Source organism: Oncorhynchus gorbuscha, linkage group LG07 (assembly GCF_021184085.1).
Source record: "Oncorhynchus gorbuscha isolate QuinsamMale2020 ecotype Even-year linkage group LG07, OgorEven_v1.0, whole genome shotgun sequence".
Taxonomy (NCBI): domain Eukaryota; kingdom Metazoa; phylum Chordata; class Actinopteri; order Salmoniformes; family Salmonidae; genus Oncorhynchus; species Oncorhynchus gorbuscha.
Window position 1 is genome coordinate 17382659 of NC_060179.1, and position 21557 is coordinate 17404215.

Below are 21557 nucleotides of genomic sequence, written 5' to 3' on the forward strand. Positions count from 1 at the left end.
GCCCTGACGCAGGAGGTAATTGTGCTCTCGATCTGTTTTGGGCATCAAGCCTCTCTCTCCTCTTTTCCTCCGTCCCTTCCCCCTCTCTTACGGTTGTTTGCTCCACAGAGAGAGGACACTTGTCAGAAGAATTTTGCCTCTTACACTACCCCCCGATGCGAGCGCATGCAGACACTCACACACACACTTATCCGCTCTCCTCAGTCCCCTTCATCAGTAGCTATTGTCTAACCCAGCCCCCCAAAAAGCCCCTGACATGCAAATCTGTCCCCTTTATTTCACTTTGGAGAGACAGAGAGTGGAGTAGTGGAGTGGAGTGGCCCTGCCCTCTGCCAGCAAACCAACCCCCTCCACTCTATACCCCTCCACCTCATGGATGATGCAGTCCTCCTCAGAGTAGATTGACTGGGTTAGGTTTTAATTAATGAAATGTATGATAATGTGATTTCTTTAATAGAACGACATAGTCTAATAGTGTTGTGTGACGATGATTAATATAGTACTTTGGGACGTGGCTACAGTGCCCAAGGGCTAAACGAGGCCCTCCTCTCTCTCTCTCTCTCAGCTCCAACCCTGGATACATTTCCAACCCTGGAACCTGACACAGTGCTAATGGGGACTGTGGCTAAGCTCAGGTATATGGACCAGAGAATGCCTAGCTATGCTTCATCAAATCCTGAACCATTACCTAAACAGGTTATATCATGTCCTAATACATTAAGCAGATGCTCTTATCCAGAGAAACTAGGTTTAGTGCCTTGCTCAAGGGCAGATCAATATATTTTTAACCTAGTCGGCTCAGGATTCGAACCAGCAACCTTTCAGTTACTGGCTAAATGCTCTTAACCTCTAGGCTATCTTTACACCACATATAACCCTCAACCTTAACTCTGGACCTCAGTTCCACTTCATTGTTTCATTGTTCCCCTCTATTCAGGAACTGATTTAGACCTGGGACACCAGGTGGGTGCAATTAATTATCAGGTAAAACAGGAAAACCAGCAGGCTCCAGACCTCGTAGGGTCAGAGTTGAATACCCCAGTCATATACGGATTTCACAATCTAGCTCTGTGATTGGCTTTAAGTTTCCACTGCATTTGGACTGACATGATTCAGTGGTTTAAGTTGTCATTGTGTTTAGAATTCATGTGTGTCACATTCAGGCTGCTTCACTGCCTCAGCTCTCCTCCAGGTCCAATTGTTTGAAGGTGGTGTGAAGGACGGGAGTGTGTCATCAGGAGAAACAGGAGGTTTGAGGGAAGAGCTTATCCACAACCGTTCGTCACTCTGATACCTGGTAAATGTGATAATTAATACTGTAATTTAACTAAACCTACTCTGCGAGGTCTGTAATTAAAACTGATGTACCTACTTAGCGCACCCAGCATCACAGGTGGGCCCAAATGAATCTACAAATAGAGCTAAATTGCCTGCACTTAGCGTTTTCGTCAACGTCAAACGTTTTCGTCAACGTTTTGGGGGAAATATCGGTAATTAATTCCGATATAACAAAATCATAAATTTGAGGTTAAATGCGGCGTCGGTGGCAGTCGTGCTGACAGGCAGGACCTCATCTGATGTTCCCAGATGGGACACAATACTCTGGTATCTTGGCTGGGAGTCTGGGAGTTTAGAGGAATATGATCACTGAGATAAAGTCCCTTTGCATTCCAGGATTGTTCAGAACTTTATCGGTCAGTTTGTGTCTGATTCTAGAGCTGAAAGAAAACATATTTTAATTCCAGAACACTTTTGCATCTAAAAACAAAAAGTAGAATATTTCAAGGGGCATCAGGATTGACCATAATCAATTGTTATCTATTTCATTGTTCCCTAAATACAATACTATTATTTTGCTAAAATCCCAACAGTATTTTTAGTCAAAAAGCTCATCTTATTTCAGAGAATGGGTTAGGGAATATGTTTGATTCCAAATATTTTTTTCTAATTTCCTCCTTGGTTTGAGTTGTTGGTGGCATAGACAGCACACTCCAATAGGCTGCTATTGTTTAATGATTATAGTAGATTAAACTGAAACGCAGGGAAATCAAATAAATAATCACACGTTTATGCATATTTTACATCATAGTCATGGCAAATAAGGCGAGTAATTAGTAGTTTCCATAAATTAGCAAATTGTTATTTATGTTATGTTAATGAGAGATCTTCAGTTTTAATCATGAATCATTTATGAATGAACAAAAAGTTTAACGCAAAGGAAAAAAAAGTCACAATTTGTCTGTCTACTAATGTGTCAGAGAAACAGGTGTACACACACTGACAGACACATGCACACCCGAACAGCACACAGCTCTCCATCAGTTCCTATGCAAGGATTTCCATAGGATGGTGAGGATGTGGGTGGCTGAGGGTTATTGATGATTGTTTGAGTTAGAGAGCTGAGATCCAGGCCCCTCTGTGTCCAGTACTAGCTATAGAGACAGAACGTAGAAGGCCCCTCTGTGAGGCAGAGGCCGAGAGAGGCAGGTCAGTCACAGTAGAGACAGTTGATAGTTGCTACTATCACAACAGTTTGAGTGGTGAGGACTCGAATTCCTCACCACCACTCATGGTAGAAAATTCACCAGACATTTTTGTATTCAGGATTCACTCAAACATGGTTTTAAGCTTTGTTTTACTATTGACTGTTACAGCTGATTTTGGAATTGTATATCAATTTGCTTTCCTTAAATATGAGTCATCTGATTTATTAGTTTCTTAATCACACTTTTCACAGCCAGCTCCTGATATCAGAGCATAAAAACTACAATCTGTCTCCTGAATTATCCTAGTGCTCAGCTGGCAACCATGCGCACTAGGCCTGAGATCGTTTTCTCCGGTTTTCCCTGGCTAAACTAGCTGGCTAGTTTTCCTCCTCATTGCCAAACTTCACAAATACTGCATGACGAAGGTGACATTCAAATATCATTGCTAACTAACTCAGATCCAAGTTCAGTTTTGAGGTCCACTGGCGTCATTGGCATAGGGTTCGATGGGCGTTTCTGACTGGTCTTGGAACTGTGACAACAGGCAGCGTCTCCCCACTTGGCTCGATGGGATATGTAGTGATTTTGCCAACACAGCCAGATACAGTTCATTCAGAAGGTATTCATACCCCTTGACTCATTCCACATTTTGTTGTGTTACAGCCTGAATTCAAAATGGGTTAAATAAAATACATGGGTTAAATAAAATAATGACAAACATGTTTTAAGACATTTATGGAGAAATATCTATTTGAACCCACTGAGTCGATAGACTTTTTACATTTAACTAGGCAAGTCAGTTAAGAACAAGAACAGTGGGTTAACTGCCTGTTCAGGGGCAGAAGGACAGATTTGTACCTTGTCAGGTCGGGGATTTGAACTTGCAACCTTTCGGTTACTAGTCTAACGCTCTAACCACTAGGCTACCCTGCCGCCCCAATGTTAGAATCACCTTTGGCAGTGATAACAGCTGTGAGTCTTTCTGGGTAAGTCTCTAAGAGATTTTCACACCTGGACTGTACAATATTTGCACATTATTCTTCTGAAAATTCTTCAAGCTCTGTCAAGTTGGTTGTTGATCATTGCAAGACAGACGTTTTCAAGTCTTGCTGCCGTAGATTTTCAGTTTTACTTTAGTGCCTTATTGCAAACAGGATGCATGTTTTGGAATATTTGTATTCTGTACAGGCTTCCTTCTTTTTACTCTGTCAATTAGTTTAGTATTGTGGAGTAACACAATGTTGTTGATCCATCCTCAGTTTTCTCCAATCATCACAGCCATTAAACTCTGTAACTGTTTAAAAGTCCCCATTGGCATCATGGTGAAATCCCTGAGCGGTTTCCTTCCTCTTCGGCAACTGAGTTAGGAAGGACGCCTGTATCTTTGTAGTGACTGGGTGTATTGATACACCATCCAAAGTGTCATTAATAACTTACCAATAGGTGCCCTTCTATGCGAGGCATTGGAAAACCTCCCTTGGTGGTTGAATCTGTGTTTGAAATTCACTTATCGACTGAGGGACCTTACAGATATTTGTATGTGTGGGGTACAGAGATGAGGCAGTACTTCAAAAATCATAATAAACACTATTATTGCACACAGAGTGAGTCAATGCAAATGAATATGTGACTTGTTAAGCACATTTTTACTCCTGAACTTATTTAGGCTTGCCGTAACAACAGGGTTGAATGCTTATTGACTCAAGACATTTCAGCTTTTAATTTTTACTTAATATGTGAACATTTCTAAAAACATAATTCCACTGACATTATGGGGTGTTGTATGTAGACCAGCGACACACAATCTCAATTGAATCCATTGTAAATTCAGGCTGTAACACAACAAAATGTGGAAAAAGTCAAGGGGTGTGAATACTTTGTGAAGGCTCTGTGTGTGTAGTTTCAACTGACTATTGTATTTGTTGATTAAATCTGACTCTATTCATATAATGAGTAATCCAGGAATATCACAAGTTAATTGACACGAGAAAACTCGCGAAAATAGCAACTCTACGGATTGCAATGACTACAATGAATGGCAAAACTTGTTCTGGACACTAAAGGTCCACGAAGCTTCTCCTCCTCACAACTCTGTGAAGATCCTAATAAAATGCCAAATACCAATACACTCTCACCTCCACAGTGGCCAGATAGGGAGCTCACTTACTGTAGGGGGTTGGAAGTAGGGGTACAGTAGGAGTCGATATAGTAGTGTGTGTGGGGGCACGCCACGGATGGAGGGAAAGGGGGTCTAGTTAATGTGAGGGTGAAGGAGGGGGGTACCAGGGGAGGCAGTGAGTCAGAAAACAAGAGCAAAACAAATCTGTGATGTGGAACTTTCCGGAGCCAGCCACTCAAGGGGGATAAATGAGGAGTAGGAAGCTGTGAAATTACGTGGCCTTTGAGTGGGGAGAATGGCCCTAGCAGAGCATGGCCCTGAAATGAGGTGATAGAAACTTCACCTGATCCACAATTAACAGTGTCACGCACAGGCAAGGGGGGAGCTGAGATGGGGTCATAGCAGGGGAGGGAGAAATTACAATTCTCTGTGTGTCAAATTATCACCCCCCAAAAAGCGCAACCATGAGAAACTGGGACCAAGCAGAGAGAGGAGAAGGAGTATTTATACACATCCGTTTATTACAGAGAAAGAGACAGGGGAGAGAGAGACACAGAGAAAGAGACAGGGGAGAGAGAGACACAGAGAAAGAGACAGGGGAGAGAGAGACACAGAGAAAGAGACAGGGGAGAGAGACACGGAGAAAGAGACAGGGGAGAGAGAGACAGGGGAGAGAGAGACACAGAGAAAGAGACAGGGGAGAGAGACAGAGAAAGAGACAGAGAAAGAGACAGGGGAGAGAGACACAGAGAAAGAGACAGGGGGAGAGAGACAGAGAAAGAGACAGGAGGGAGAGAGAGAGAAAGAGACAGGGGAGAGAGAGACACAGAGAAAGAGACAGAGGGAGAGAGAGACAGAGAGAAAGAGACAGAAAGAGACAGAGAAAGAGACAGGGGAGAGAGACACAGTGAAAGAGACAGGGGAGAGAGAGACACAGAGAAAGAGACAGGGGAGAGAGAGACACCGAGAAAGAGACAGGGGAGAGAGAGACACAGAGAAAGAGACAGGGGAGAGAGACACAGAGAAAGATACAGGGGAGAGAGAGACACAGAGAAAGAGACAGGGGAGAGAGAGACACAGAGAAGGAGACAGGGGAGAGAGAGACACAGAGAAAGAGACAGGGGAGAGAGACACAGTGAAAGAGACAGGGGGGAGAGAGACACAGAGAAAGAGACAGGGGAGAGAGAGACACAGAGAAAGAGACAGGGGAGCGAGACACAGAGGAAGAGACAGGGGAGAGAGAGACACAGAGAAAGAGACAGGGGAGAGAGAGACACAGAGAAAGAGACAGGGGAGAGAGACACAGAGAAAGAGACAGGGGGAGAGAGACACAGAGAAAGAGACAGGGGAGAGAGAGACACAGAGAAAGAGACAGGGGAGAGAGAGACACAGAGAAAGAGACAGGGGAGAGAGAGACACAGAGAAAGAGACAGGGGAGAGAGAGACACAGAGAAAGAGACAGGGGGAGAGAGACACAGGGGAGAGAGAGAGAAAGAGACAGGGGGAGAGAGACACAGAGAAAGAGACAGGGGGAGAGAGACACAGAGAAAGAGACAGGGGAGAGAGAGACACAGAGAAAGAGACAGGGGAGAGAGAGACACAGAGAAAGAGACAGGGGAGAGAGAGACACAGTGATTGAGAGAAATTGACAGAGAACAACAGATAGGCAGAGACAGAAGTAGAGAGACACAGAGACAGAAGTAGAGAGACACAGAGACAGAAGTAGAGAGACACAGAGACAGACAGAGATAGAACACAGAGATAGAGACACAAAGAGTCAGAGACAGAGATAAAGAGAGAGATAAAGAGACAGAGACACAGAAACAGAGATACCGAGATAAAGAGACTGACACAAAGGGACAGAGAGACACTGAGATAGAGACATAGATGAAGAGACACAGAGACAAAGATAGAAAGAGATAAAGAGACAGAGAGAAAAACAGATAGACAAAGAGTTGGTTCAAGTTTTAATGTCACGTGCACAAGTACAGTGAAATGCCTTTCATACAAGCTCCTAATCCAACAATGCAGTAATCAATATCAATGTAGTACTGAAAATAACATAGATATAACAAAAACACACGAGAAAGTAAGAAGCTTTATATTGGTCAGGTCCAATACCATATTTACAATATGCAGGGATACTGGAGTGGTAGGGGTATATATATATATATATGTATATATAGGGGTAAGGTGACTAGGCATCAGGATATATGATAGAGTAGCAACAGCATAAATTAAGATTGTATGTGAGTATGTGCTTGTGTGTAGAGTCAGCATAAATGTGTGTGCGTGTTATGTGTTTTTGCTGTGTCAGTGTGAGTGAGCGAGTGAGTGTGTAGATTCCTGTGAGTGTGTAGATTCCTGTGAGTGTGCATAGACAGTGCAAAACATAAATACAAGAGTCAACTCAGATAGCCCGTTTGTTAGGTATTTAGCAGCATTATGGCTTGGGGGTAGAAGCTGTTCAGGAACCTGTAGGTGTCAGACTTCATGTGCCAGTACCGCTTGCTGTGTGGAAACAGAGAAAACAGTCTATGGCTTGGATGACTGGAGCCTTAACAATTTTCTAGGCCTTCCTTTCACACCGCCTGATATAGAAGTCCTGAATGGCAGGAAGCTTGGCCCCAGTGATGTACTGGGCTGTCCGCACCACCCTCGGCAGTGTATGTGATCGAGGGCGGTGCTGTTACCATACCGAGCAGTGATGTACTGGGCTGTCCGCACCACCATCGGCAGTGTATGTGATCGAGGGTGGTGCCGTTACCATACCGAGCAGTGATGTACTGGGCTGTCCGCACCACCCTCGGCAGTGTATGTGATCGAGGGTGGTGCCGTTACCATACCGAGCAGTGATGTACTGGGCTGTCCGCACCACCCTCGGCAGTGTATGCGATCGAGGGTGGTGCTGTTACCATACCAAGCAGTGATGCAGCCAGTCAAGATGCTCTCAATGGTGCAGCTGTATAACTTTTTGATGTTTTGAGGGCCACACCAAACTTCCTTCATGACTGTGCGCGTGTGAGTGGACCATTTTAAGTCCTTAGTGATTTGGACCCAGAGGAACTTGGGAGAAGTCCAATTTCAGCGGGTTCATTCTGTTTTGGTAAGAGGGTGAGGTGGTGTGACTGGGTTCATTCTGTTGTGGTAAGAGGGTGAGGTGGTGTGACAGGGTTCATTCTGTTGTGGTAAGAGGGTGAGGTGGTGTGACAGGAGTCACATGATTAAAGGAACACTTGTTTGCCAGGCCCATCTTTGTGTGCCTTTGTTGTCTGTTCTAGCAGCAGGCTTAATCTGTGTGTAATTCTCTCTCTGATGAAATGTGTTGAATTGGGATCGAAGGACCCGTCCTGACATGATTATGAGAGATTCGCCTGAAGCCATCTGTCACCGTTATGAAAAGGGGGTGAGGGAGGACTAACAGAGAGAGATGGATGGGGGAGGGAGAGAGGTAGCGAGGGAGGGAGAGACCGGGAGAGAGGAAGGGATGGAAAGAAAGAGGAGGAGAGAGGGAAGGAGAGACAGGGAAAGAAGAGTGCAGACCTTCTGTTCAACAGCCCTGCCACAAACCCACAATTACACAGGCCCTCAGCATACAGTGTTACTTTACATCGAGGTCTGGAGGTGAGAGAGACTACAATTCAATCAACACTGATAACCAGCTGGCTGGCTAAGACTTCTAGAACTGTGTAAATTAACATGCAAATTCATCCATAAAACCACATTTAATGCGTATATAAAATAATAGGTAATTAGTCTCATTTAAACATTATGTTCTCTTGCCTATAGAAAACACTGTCTTGACTACATTAACCTACACTGTACACTATTAGGTTATTTCTGCCTGTAATACAGCCATTTTGTGGGGGAAAACTAATTCTGATTGGCTGGGCCTGGCTACCAAATAGGTGGTCCTATGCCCTCCCAGGCCTACTATTGTCTGCACTCCTGCCCAGTCATGTGAAATCCATAGATTCGGGCCTAATTCATGTATTTACTGATATGAACTGTAACCCAGTAAAACCTTTGAAATTGTTGCATGACGCATTTATATTTTTGTTCAGTATAAATACTATTTTGACCTGGTTAGGTCCTTGAGTTTACACAATCAAATGAGGTCAGAGGTTAGTTTCCCATGTCCAATGCCATCCCTTTTGGTACCTTGTAGAGTCCATGCCCCGAAGACTTTAAGCAGTTCTGAGGGCAAAAGGGTCTGTAACTCAATACTAGGAAGTTTCCTAATGTTTTGTATACTCAGTGTATATGCCATATCTTCCAGGTAGCAGTGGCTCTGGGCTGGTAAAAATGCCATCTATACTTCATGTTCACACACCAGTTGGAGGAGAGGACACACCAGATGGATCCATTGCTCATCGCGACGTCCACTAGCTGTTGGAGAGGAGAAGGCGGACGGAGGCCGCAGCCAACATGCCTGGAGTTGTGTAACAGGCTTCAGTGCCACATGGAAAATGTACACGTTTTCTTTGCTGTCCCATATCAGCCATGTACTGCAGCTTCAAATAGATTCCGTAATTGATATGCTCAAATGTAATGGATTTATTCACAATCTGAAGTTCAACTGTAAAAAAAACAAAAAACAAGTCAAATGTACTTTTGGGGTTATTGTCATTGTTCATATCACACATATGTAGAGCACTGGAAGTAAAGTGCATGAAATGACAACTTCATCTTTAAGTATAGGAGAAAGAGAAGCCTAAGTACAACTGGTCAACAATGAATACTAGCTTATCGCATAAACTCAGTTGTCAAACAATCTTCTATAACGAACACAGCTATCCCTCAGCTACTCGAATCCTCCCCATATTACCCACCTGTTACAAAGACAAATCCAGAGAGGAAAGTAGCTGTAAAAATGATCCGGCTGTGATGCAAGGTTAGCCCTACTACCTCTCTCACTTTTCCTGTGTTATAACAAAGTGCCTATTTCATTCCCTGCCATTCATTCTCAGCATTACTTCACATTACAGGTCAACGTTATGGTGCTTAATTATGTGCCGGCTGCTTGGCTCTCCTAATAACCTGTCATTGAGGGGAATTCGAATGTCACACCATATTGTTGAGCCCTAATGGTGGACGGCAGATCCACTGATGAGCGGTTTTGGGACAATTACAGCAGATATTCAAATCACAGGTGGGGTGTGGAGAGACCCACCACACACTGGAATAGACATACACACATTGAAGCATGGACATACACACACCCTTGAAGTATCTTGACCCCATAATCCAGCACTCTTGACACTGATAAAACAGACACGTCCCTCCTTCGCCTGCTAAAGAGTTTTAACTGCAGCCTGAACACTTTTATTATCCTCCTAATCCAGATATCCACCATGTCATCAGGCCAAGAGGATTATGCATATCATGAATTATTTTGACACCGGGACCTTTTCATTTTCGACGGCAACATTTCATCCCACCAATCAGTGCCCGGAGTGGTTGTCGCCGGGCGGACGTGGCGGTGTCAGAGGACGAGGCTCCCCTGGCTGCTCCAAATCATCCGAGGGTCATAATGAACTACGGCCACAATTATGAGCTACAGCCTCTCGCTCTCACTTGGTGTGTGTGTGTGTGTGTGTGTGTGTGTGTGTGTGTGTGTGTGTGTGTGTGTGTGTGTGTGTGTGTGTGTGTGTGTGTGTGTGTGTGTGTGTGTGTGTGTGTGTGTGTGTGTGTGGCATGCATCTCATCAGGACCATTTCACAGGGAGCGAAGGAGGACTACTTACACACAGGCAGTAGATATATACGCAATCATAATAATAATAATACCCACAATACATCCTCCATAGGCGGAGGGTGGGGCCCACACAGCATTCTAAATAACAAGGGTACATAGTGATAGTCTTCTTCTCTGTGCCTTTTTCTGGCTGACAAGTACACGTATTTATGCACTCCAGTGTTGCCCATCCTGGCTGAACTAAAAGTGTCATGACTCCATTGATCCTGGAGTAAGTGTAAAGATTAGCATTGAATGTTGAGCATGATAATGACATCAATGGCCTCTCAGTGTTCTGCTCCTCTGGTGTCTTTCCACTCTTTATCCCCCATAGAGACTGAACCCTGCATGGGAAAATTGGATCTCCAACCCAGTCTGCCTGTGACCTTCCCTCATCCCCCCTCCATCTAAAGAGAGGCATTACATCTCGTTATACAACAACACGCCGCTCGCTCAGCGCTTAAGATAAAGAAAAATGTCTCAATTAAATCTCCACCGGGGCCCTCAGCCCGAGAGTTATGGTGCCTCTGGAACGCTGATTGCTACACTCACACATCCTGAAAAGTTATTTGACATAAATTACAGGAGCCACATCATTTCACGCCGTGCCCAGCGCAGGAGGATTTACAGCTGATCTCATTGACTGGATGCTGAACCTGGAATCAAATCGTCAAAGCGGCTCTGCAGATACACCGTTCTTCCCTATCCATCTTCTCACACTCAGGCCCTCATCCCCGGCAAGCATAGATTAAAAATGCATATAGCGCTGCTCCTAGTGATATGGACCACACGTATGCCACAAATATGCAAGAGGGGGGCTGATATCGCAGACGAACAAGGAGTGTTTAGGAGAAGAGCTGGTGCCGTTTGATCAGACAAGATGTGGGTGGACGTGGAATCTTATTTGAAATATCCCAGAAATTAAAACCTTTTTGTGAAATTAATTCACAAAATAAGATAAGCTGATAGTTCTCTCCACTATTCCAGAAACCCAGCAAACACAGTAGATCTGCAGGGAGGTGTAGCTGGCTCTGTTACTTCTCTCCCTGGCAAATAGTTGCTTTCTTCAGAATGTGTGGGTGTATCCGTAGGAGTTTGTGAGTGAATATTGGAAGAATATTTGGAGAATTTATGAGACTTGTTAAAAGAAAAACCCTGGTAGAAAATAATATATTTGGTGTTCCTCAATGCTGCATTGCCTACAACCAGAGGACAGGTATTTATACATGATAATTATGAAACCATCTACATTTACATTACATTGAAGTCATTTAGCAGACGCTTGAACGTGTAGGCTACCCTGTTTAATTACTACTTCGCTCTGCATACCTTTTACTTTTATTGGGGGGGGGACGATACATCCCAGATCTTTTAATAGAATCATGGGCCTGACTTCAGAGAACCGCTCTAGAACTCTCTATTGCTAAAACAGCTGATAGTTTCAGTCTGATTTAAGAGTATGTTTTTGGCAACTATTCTGTTAATGTAGAAACACAGTTGTCAGTATGTTTGTCCATGTCCTCTCCGTTGACATGAGATTGAACGGTGAATTTTGAGTCGTTTTTCACATTTGTTGGTCACAATTTGTCATTTCCATTTTTTCTCAGCCAAGACTCCCTCTAGTGGAGAGCACATCACATTACCCTGAAAACTGGAAAACTGAAAACCAGACAGTATTCTATACAGGGTAGCTTCATCAGAATAGATTATAGGTGGGGCCATGATAGGTGGGTTCATAATAAAAGGAACTTAGTTTAAGGTCAAATGATGTACCAGTATGTATAATAAATAACAGAAAATCAATATATTACATTATTGCAATGTTTTACTGAAAGCATGGAGGTGGGAGGTGGACTGGCTAGACTGGGGGGGCAGGGGAGCTGGACTGGCTAGACTGGGGGAGCAGCAGGGGAGGTGTGGACTGGCTAGGCTGGGGGAGCAGCAGGGGGTGTGGACTGGCTAGGCTGGGGGAGCAGCAGGGGGAGGTGGACTGGCTAGGCTGGGGGAGCAGCAGGGGGAGGTGGACTGGCTAGACTGGGGGAGCAGCAGGGGGAGGTGGACTGGCTAGGCTGGGGGAGCAGCAGGGGGGGGTGGACTGGCTAGGCTGGGGAGCAGCAGGGGAGGTGGACCAGGCTGGGTAGATGGACCTGGCTGGGGGAACAGCAGGTGGAGGTGGACCAGGCTGCGGTAACAGCAGGGGGAGGTGGACCAGGCTGGGGAGGTGGACCAGGCTGGGTAGATGGACCTGGCTGGGGGAACAGCAGGTGGAGGTGGACAAGGCTGGGTAGATGGACCTGGCTGGGGGAACAGCAGGGGGAGGTGGACCAGGCTGGGTAGATGGACCTGGCTGGGGGAACAGCAGGTGGAGGTGGACCAGGCTGGGTAGATGGACCTGGCCGGGGGAACAGCAGGTGGAGGTGGACCAGGCTGGGTAGATGGACTTGGCTGGGGGAACAGCAGGTGGAGGTGGACCAGGCTGGGTAGATGGACCTGGCTGGGGGAACAGCAGGGGGAGGTGGACCAGGCTGGGTAGATGGACCTGGCTGGGGGAACAGCAGGTGGAGGTGGACCAGGCTGGGTAGATGGACCTGGCTGGGGGAACAGCAGGTGGAGGTGGACCAGGCTGGGTAGATGGACTTGGCTGGGGGAACAGCAGGTGGAGGTGAACCAGGCTGGGTAGATGGACCTGGCTGGGGGAACAGCAGGGGGAGGTGGACCAGGCTGCGGTAACAGCAGGGGGAGGTGGACCAGGCTGCGGTAACAGCAGGGGGAGGTGGATCAGGCTGCGGTAACAGCAGGGGGAGGTGGATCAGGCTGCGGTAACAGCAGGGGGAGGTGGACCAGGCTGCGGTAACAGCAGGGGGAGGTGGACCAGGCTGCGGTAACAGCAGGGGGAGGTGGACCAGGCTGCGGTAACAGCAGGGGGAGGTGGATCAGGCTGCGGTAACAGCAGGGGAAGGTGGATCAGGCTGCGGTAACAGCAGGGGGAGGTGGACCAGGCTGCGGTAACAGCAGGGGGATGTCCTATGGCAGTACATTTCTGCACTTGCAAGGAAAACAGATTTGATCATATCTCCTTTCTCTCGGCTACCCTCAGCATTTTGATCTGGAAACACTAGCAGGTTTACAGCTACTATGGCCATGGTAGATGACTGCTTACCAAGGCCAAAGTATTCTCTTCCAATGAGGATCGTCATCACAGCACACGCTCTGCTGACATCAAATTAAATTGTATTAGTCAATGGGACGATTACAATGTGTACAATGTGTGAGCTCCTAACCAACAATGCAGTTAAAAAAATAGATATACTGCATCACAACCCACACTCAGCTGACATCAACAACATTCTGCTGACATCACAACACACTTCTGACAACAACACTCGGCTGACATCACAACACACTACTGACAACAACACTCGGCTGACATCACAACACACTACTGACAACAACATTCTGCTGACATCACAACACACTAATGACAACATTCTGCTGACATCACAACACACTTCTGACAACAACATTCTGCTGACATCACAACACACTACTGACAACAACATTCTGCTGACATCACAACACACTACTGACAACAACATTCTGCTGACATCACAACACACTACTGTACTCTACCTACATGTACATATAGCCTCACTACTGTTATAGCCTCGCTGCTGCTCTAACTATCCAACCATTATTTTTTTGTACTTATTTTTTACTTAACACTTATTTTTATTAAAACGGCATTGATGGTTAAGGGCTTGTAAAGTAAGCATTTCACCTTAAGGTCTACACCGGTTGTATTCGACGCATGTGACAAAATTTGATTTGACAACACACGGCCGACATCACAACACACACTGCCGACATCACAACACACACTGCCGACATCACAACACACACGGCCGACATCACAACACACACTGCCGACATCACAACACACACGGCCGACATCACAACACACACGGCCGACATCACAACACACACAGCCGACATCACAACACACACGGCCGACATCACAACACACACGGCCGACATCACAACACACACTGCCGACATCACAACACACACGGCCGACATCACAACACGCACTGCCGACATCACAACACACACTGCCGACATCACAACACACACTGCTGACATCACAACACACACTGCTGACATCACAACACGCACTGCCGACATCACAACACGCACTGCCGACATCACAACACGCACTGCCGACATCACAACACACACTGCTGACATCACAACACACACTGCTGACATCACAACACACACTGCTGACATCACAACAGACGCAAACAATTGTAATTCTTTTTAATATTTGATTTGGGAATTAACTGTTTTGAGATCTGCAATATATTATATTACGTTTTATGTCAGATAAACACTGTACATGAGAAGAAGCTACTATTCTGAGGACTTGATACACAATTCTGTCAGCCATCCTGATGCAGTGGCTATTAAAGGATAGGGTGGGATTAAAAACTGACTGCATATCACATAGGGGATTTAAACAGAGACAAAATAACGTGTTCAAGTATTTATGATAAACAGTACAAGGGGTATAACATATATTACAATTAACTCCATGGTGCATATCTTGACTGATTCTGTGGATGTTAGAGAAAAAAGGAAGACTAAGGATTGGGATTAAATATAACACTGAGGATTTCTCAACTTCATCCTATGACTTGTTGTTGTCATGTTTGTTGTTGTTGGAAAGCACTACTTTTGAGCGCTGGTGCTAGATAAGAGACACTCAATTTAGTGGATATATGTTATTAGGCTAATTCTTTGAGGTCATTTTAAATCATACTATTCGACTAGCCATGTGAGCTGTGAGTATGGCCTCCAGCAGGAGACTATTCATTGTCTGGTCGGCACTTCCTTTAACCAATGCATGTCAATCACACTCAAAACAGATGAGAACATGAAGGCAGGATTACAGGCATGAAAGGCTCTCAAAAGAAAATTAAGTCAATCCAAAACCAGTTCTCTGCAAGAACCTACAGTATCATCATACTTTAAATGTATCGGAAATTAGTCAAAGCCTCTTGATAAAGGGTGTTATCTACATCGAAAATTATATTCTGTGCCATTTTTCAACAAAGTAAAATGCAGACGAAGTTGAACTGTAACAGAAAAAAAAATCCATGATTTCTTCCGGAAATCAGGACAGAGATTAAACATAGATTGTACATATCCACCCCCCGATGCTGCCTACACCTCTACAGTCTTCCTCTCCGCAGCAATGGTGTGTGTGTACACTTTGTTTTAAGGACACAGCTGGCTAAAAGGGGGTAAAACAAACATTAAAGTGGCTGGGCCACAATAGTGAAGATGTTGATGAGCTTTAGGTTGAGAGACACATTTAGGGCGAGATACTTTACTCCACTACAATGATTTAGGCCACGTTCATTACTCTCTGACCTTTCAGAACACCATATGATAATGCTGTACAGAAACCGTGAAGAAGGGGAAAGAACTAAGAAGTCAATTCAGGATGTCAGTCAATACATCACAACAACAATCTGTCTGAACACACCTCTACTGTACTGTTCAACCAGGGGATTCCCAAGTCCTCGGAGACTTACAAGAGGTAACAAGTGGACCAATGCAGATGGCTATAGTAGAACCGTAACCATCGCGATGTCCCTTATCCTTCTGCATCAACAGTCCTCTATCTGGAAGCTAGTGTCATTTGACTGACTGGACCGCAGCCTTCGCTGGGGGTCTCGTTTCCTTACGACAGATATGACATCTCCCTGTGAGAGACATGACGTGCTGGGGCAAACAAGCTCCGGACGTAGAGGACCGAGATGGCATTATTCACAAGGCTTCAGAGGTTTTGAGCAAAGTTCAAATGGACCACTAAATAGTAATAGATTGCAGCAAAGCATGAAAAAGGCAACGAGAAAGATCAGCACACACAAAATAATTACAGCACGCTTTAAACAGGCTCCCCACATGAGGGAACCAAAAGTGAATGAGAGGTTGGCAAAAGACAGAAAAAGGAGAAAAAAGCCTCTCTTTTTTTTAAATGAGGAAAAGATGAGAACTCAAACTCAAGCACAAAAAGAACCTATTTCCACAAGCGCAGCATCATCCAATAAAATCGCTCCAACTCAGAAGACTACACAATGCCATGCATTCCCACAATGCAATTTGGTTTCAAAGAGATGATGGACCGTCGGGCATCAGAGAAAGCTCATTTTCTAAAGGAAAAGAAGAGAAGCTGATACTGAAGTGCTCCGTCGATGGCTTGTGAGGTGCATAACGTGTAACGGTTGAATGTGTATTTAGTGTGCAGTGCTTTACCTGTGGTACAGTAGCTAGCATGTTCTTAGCTTATTTCCTCTTATATACAAGTGAAGGTTATTCCAGGAACTTTCAATAAATGACCTGGTTTTCTAGAAATCCTGGTAGGAGGCTACCAGCTTTCCTGCTTATTCCCTCCTGATTCCGGGAATCCTCCAACCGGGATATCTGGAAAACCAGGGAGTTTATGGAATGTTCCTTGAATTTTGCAACCCTATTCAGGGTGCGCATGGCAGTCCAGTGCTCCATATAGACACTGAGCAGAGTGGTACTCTGTGTGGCTGCTGAAAGGGACTAGAGAGTAGAAGGGCTGGATGACCGGGGAAGGGGATAGGCAGGGCTGGTGGGCTAAGGCGACCGACCGTCAGTTGGTAGTTTTGTGACGATGGGTACTGACACAGGAAGTGGTCACCAGTAGAAGGAGCGGGACAGGAAGTTGGCGGCGGTGCTGAGCCAGCCCACACCATCTGTGATGGAGCCCACACGGGTCACGGCCTTGTCCTGCTCCTGAGATGGGCTTTCCTCCTCAGGGAGGTAGTCTGGGACATCCACGTTGTGCTCCACCACCACCACCTCCGCACCCTCCTGGAATGGAAGCATCAGCTGGGGGGACAGACGGAGGGAGAGGGTGGGACGTAAGGACGGTGGAAGGGAGGGTGGGACGTAAGGACGGTAGAAGGGAGGGTGGGACAGGCGGAGGGAGAGGGTGGGACGTAAGGACGGTGGAAGGGAGGGTGGGACGTAAGGACGGTAGAAGGGAGGGTGGGACAGACGGAGGGAGAGGGTGGGACATAAGGACGGTAGAAGGGAGGGTGGGACAGACAGAGGGAGGGAGATGGTGGGACGTAAGGACGGTGGAAGGGAGGGTGGGACAGACGGAGGGAGGGAGATGGTGGGCCGTAAGGACGGTAGAAGGGAGGGTGGGACAGACGGAGGGAGGGTGGGGACGGAGGGTGGGACGTAAGGACGGTAGAAGGGAGGGTGGGACAGGCGGAGGGAGGGAGATGGTGGGACGTAAGGACGGTGGAAGGGAGGGTGGGGACGGAGGGAGGGTGGGACATAAGGACGGTAGAAGGGAGGGTGGGACAGACGGAGGGGGGAGATGGTGGGACGTAAGGACGGTAGAAGGGAGGGTGGGACAGGCAGAGGGAGAGGGTGGGACGTAAGGACGGTGGAAGGGAGGGTGGGACAGACGGAAGGGAGATGGTGGGACAGGACGGTAGAAGGGAGGGTGGGACAGGAGAGGGTGGGACGTAAGGACGGTAGAAGGGAGGGTGGGACAGGCAGAGGGAGAGGGTGGGACGTAAGGACGGTAGAAGGGAGGGAGGGAGATGGAGGACAGGCGGAGGGAGGGAGATGGTGGGACGTAAGGACGGTGGAAGGGAGGGTGGGACAGACGGAGGGGAGGGTGGGACATAAGGACGGTAGAAGGGAGGGTGGGACAGACGGAGGGAGGGTGGGACAGGCAGAGGGAGAGGGTGGGACGTAAGGACGGTGGGACAGACGGAGGGTGGGAGAGGGTGGGGAGGGACAGGCGGAAGGGAGATGGGGACAGACGGAGGGAGAGGGTGGGACATAAGGACGGTAGAAGGGAGGGTGGGACAGACGGAGGGTGGGAGATGGTGGGACGTAAGGACGGTAGAAGGGAGGGTGGGACAGGCAGAGGGAGAAGGACGGTGGAAGGGAGGTGGGGACAGGGAGGGTGGGACAGGCAGAGGGTGGGACGGAGGCAGAGGGAGAGGGTGGGGTAAGACAGGCGGAGGGAGGGAGATGGTGGGACGTAAGGACGGTGGAAGGGAGGGTGGGACAGACGGAGGGACGGAGGGAGATGGTGGGATAGAAGGACGGTAGAAGGGAGGGTGGGGGAGGGAGGGAGGGTGGGACGTAAGGACGGTAGAAGGACGGTGGGACAGAAGGGGAGGGTGGGACAGACGGGAGGTGGAGGCGGAGGGAGGGTGGGAGATGGTGGGACGGTGGAAGGGAGGTGGGACGTAAGGACGGTAGAAGGGAGGGTGGGACAGGACGGAGGGAGGGTGGGGAGAGGGTGGGGGACAGAAAGGACGGTAGAAGGGAGGGTGGGACAGGCGGAGGGGAGGGAGTGGGACAGACGGAGGGAGAGGGGGACATAAGGACAGAGGGAGGGTGGGACAGACGGTGGAAGGGAGGGTGGGACAGGGAGGGGTAAGGACGGTAGAAGGGAGGGTGGGACAGAGGGTGGGGAGGACGGTAGAAGGGAGACAGACGGAGGGGTGGGACGGTAGAAGGGAGGGTGTGACAGGCGGAGGGAGAGGGTAAGGTAGAAGGGAGGGTGGACAGGCGGAGGGGACGGTGGAAGGGAGGGTGGGACAGACGGAGGGGAAGGGAGGGGGTGGGACAGACGGAGGGTGGGACAGAGATGGTGGGGAGGACGGTAGAAGGGAGGGTGGGACGAAGGACGGTAGAAGGGAGGGTGGGACAGACGGAGGGTGGGAGGGTGGGACGTAAGGACGGTAGAAGGGAGGGTGGGACAGGACGGTGGAAGGGAGGGTGGGACAGACGGATGGGAGATGGTGGGACGTAAGGACGGTAGAAGGGAGGGTGGGACAGGGAGGGTGGGACAGGGTGGGGCAGAGGGAGAGGGTGGGACGTAAGGACGGTGGGACAGGAGAGGAGGGGTGGGACGTAAGGACGGTAGAAGGGAGGGGGACAGGCGGAGGGAGGGAGATGGTGGGATGTAAGGACGGTGGAAGGGAGGGTGGGACAGACGGAGGGAGGGAGATGGTGGGACGTAAGGACGGTAGAAGGGAGGGTGGGACAGGCGGAGGGAGAGGGTGGGACGTAAGGACGGTAGAAGGGAGGGTGGGACAGGCAGAGGGAGAGGGTGGGACGTAAGGACGGTAGAAGGGAGGGTGGGACAGGCAGAGGGAGAGGGTGGGACGTAAGGACGGTGGAAGGGAGGGTGGGACAGACGGAGGGAGAGGGTGGGACATAAGGACGGTAGAAGGGAGGGTGGGACAGACGGAGGGTGGGAGATGGTGGGACGTAAGGACGGTAGAAGGGAGAGGGTGGGACGTAAGGACGGTGGAAGGGAGGGTGGGACAGACGGAGGGTGGGAGATGGTGGGACGGTAGAAGGAGGGTGGGACAGGCAGAGGGTGGGACGTAAGGACGGTAGAAGGGAGGGTGGGACATAAGGACGGTAGAAGGGAGGGTGGGACAGGCAGAGGGAGAGGGTGGGACGTAAGGACGGTAGAAGGGAGGGTGGGACAGACGGAGGGAGAGGGTGGGACGTAAACGGGACGGTGGGACAGGCGGAAGGGAGGGTGGGACAGGACGGTAGAAGGGAGGGTGGGACAGACGGAGGGAGAGGGTGGGACGTAAGGACGGTAGAAGGGAGGGTGTGACAGGCGGAGGGAGAGGGTGGGACGTAAGGACGGTAGAAGGGAGGGTGGGACAGGCGGAGGGAGGGAGATGGTGGGACGTAAGGACGGTGGAAGGGAGGGTGGGACAGACGGAGGGAGAGGGTGGGACATAAGGACGGTAGAAGGGAGGGTGGGACAGACGGAGGGTGAGAGATGGTGGGACGTAAGGACGGTAGAAGGGAGGGTGGGACGTAAGGACGGTGGAAGGGAGGGTGGGACAGACGGAGGGTGGGAGATGGTGGGACGTAAGGACGGTAGAAGGGAGGGTGGGACAGGCAGAGGGTGGGACGTAAGGACGGTAGAAGGGAGGGTGGGACGTAAGGACGGTAGAAGGGAGGGTGGGACAGGCAGAGGGAGAGGGTGGGACGTAAGGACGGTAGAAGGGAGGGTTGGACAGGCGGAGGGAGGGAGATGGTGGGATGTAAGGACGGTGGAAGGGAGGGTGGGACAGACGGAGGGAGGGAGATGGTGGGACGTAAGGACGGTAGAAGGGAGGGTGGGACAGGCGGAGGGAGAGGGTGGGACGTAAGGACGGTAGAAGGGAGGGTGGGACAGGCAGAGGGAGAGGGTGGGACGTAAGGACGGTAGAAGGGAGGGTGGGACAGGCAGAGGGAGAGGGTGGGACGTAAGGACGGTAGAAGGGAGGGTGGGACAGGCAGAGGGAGAGGGTGGGACGTAAGGACGGTAGAAGGGAGGGTTGGACAGGCGGAGGGAGGGAGATGGTGGGACGTAAGGACGGTGGAAGGAGGGTGGGACAGACGGAGGGGAGGGTGGGACATAAGGGGAGGGGACGGAGGGTGGGATGGTGGGACGTAAGGACGGTAGAAGGGAGGGTGGGACAGGCAGACGGTGGAAGGGAGGGAGGGTGGTGGGACGTAAGGACGGTAGAAGGGAGGGTGGGACAGGCAGAGGGAGAGGGTGGGACGGTAAGGACGGTGGAAGGGAGGGTGGGACGGTAGAAGGGAGGGTGGGAGAGGGTGGGACGTAAGGACGGTAGAAGGGAGGGTGGGACAGGCGGAGGGAGGGAGATGGTGGGACGTAAGGACGGTGGAAGGACGGTAGAAGGGAGGGTGGGACATAAGGACGGTAGAAGGGAGGGTGGGACAGGCGGAGGGTGGGAGATGGTGGGACGTAAGGACGGGGGAGGGTGGGACAGGCAGAGGGAGAGGGTGGGACGTAAGGACGGTGGAAGGGAGGGTGGGACAGACGGAGGGAGGGGTGGGACATAAGGACGGTAGAAGGGAGGGTGGGACAGGGAGGGATGGTGGGACAGGGGAGGAGGGTGGGACAGGGAGGAGATGGTGGGACGGACGGTGGAAGGGGAGGGTGGGGAAGGGAGGGTGGGACAGACGGAGGGGGAGGGTGGGACATAAGGACGGTAGAAGGGAGGGTGGGACAGACGGAGGGAGGGAGGGAAATGGTGGGATGGGACGGTGGAAGGGAGGGTGGGACAGACGGAGGGAGAGGGTGGGACATAAGGACGGTAGAAGGGAGG

General features: G+C 49.3%; 1 protein-coding gene across 3 annotated transcripts in view; it reads right to left on the minus strand.

The window, feature by feature from the left end:
• Window positions 1-6685: 6685 nt before the first annotated feature.
• LOC124039564 (armadillo repeat-containing protein 1-like) overlaps window positions 6686-21557 on the minus strand; it is a 32768-nt gene continuing 17896 nt past the window's right edge. The window contains exons 7-9 of one of the 3 annotated variants that reach the window (XR_006839603.1): window positions 17060-17265; window positions 13502-13551; window positions 6686-9184 (exon numbers count right to left, since the gene is read on the minus strand). Coding sequence is in view for 2 of the 3 variants with exons in the window: in XM_046355663.1 (XP_046211619.1) it covers window positions 17071-17265 (195 nt within the window). In the remaining variant the exon portion in view is untranslated. Of the gene's footprint in view, window positions 9185-13501; window positions 13552-14644; window positions 17266-21557 lie in introns of those variants that run through there. The other 2 variants (XM_046355663.1, XM_046355664.1) reach the window with 2 other exon arrangements.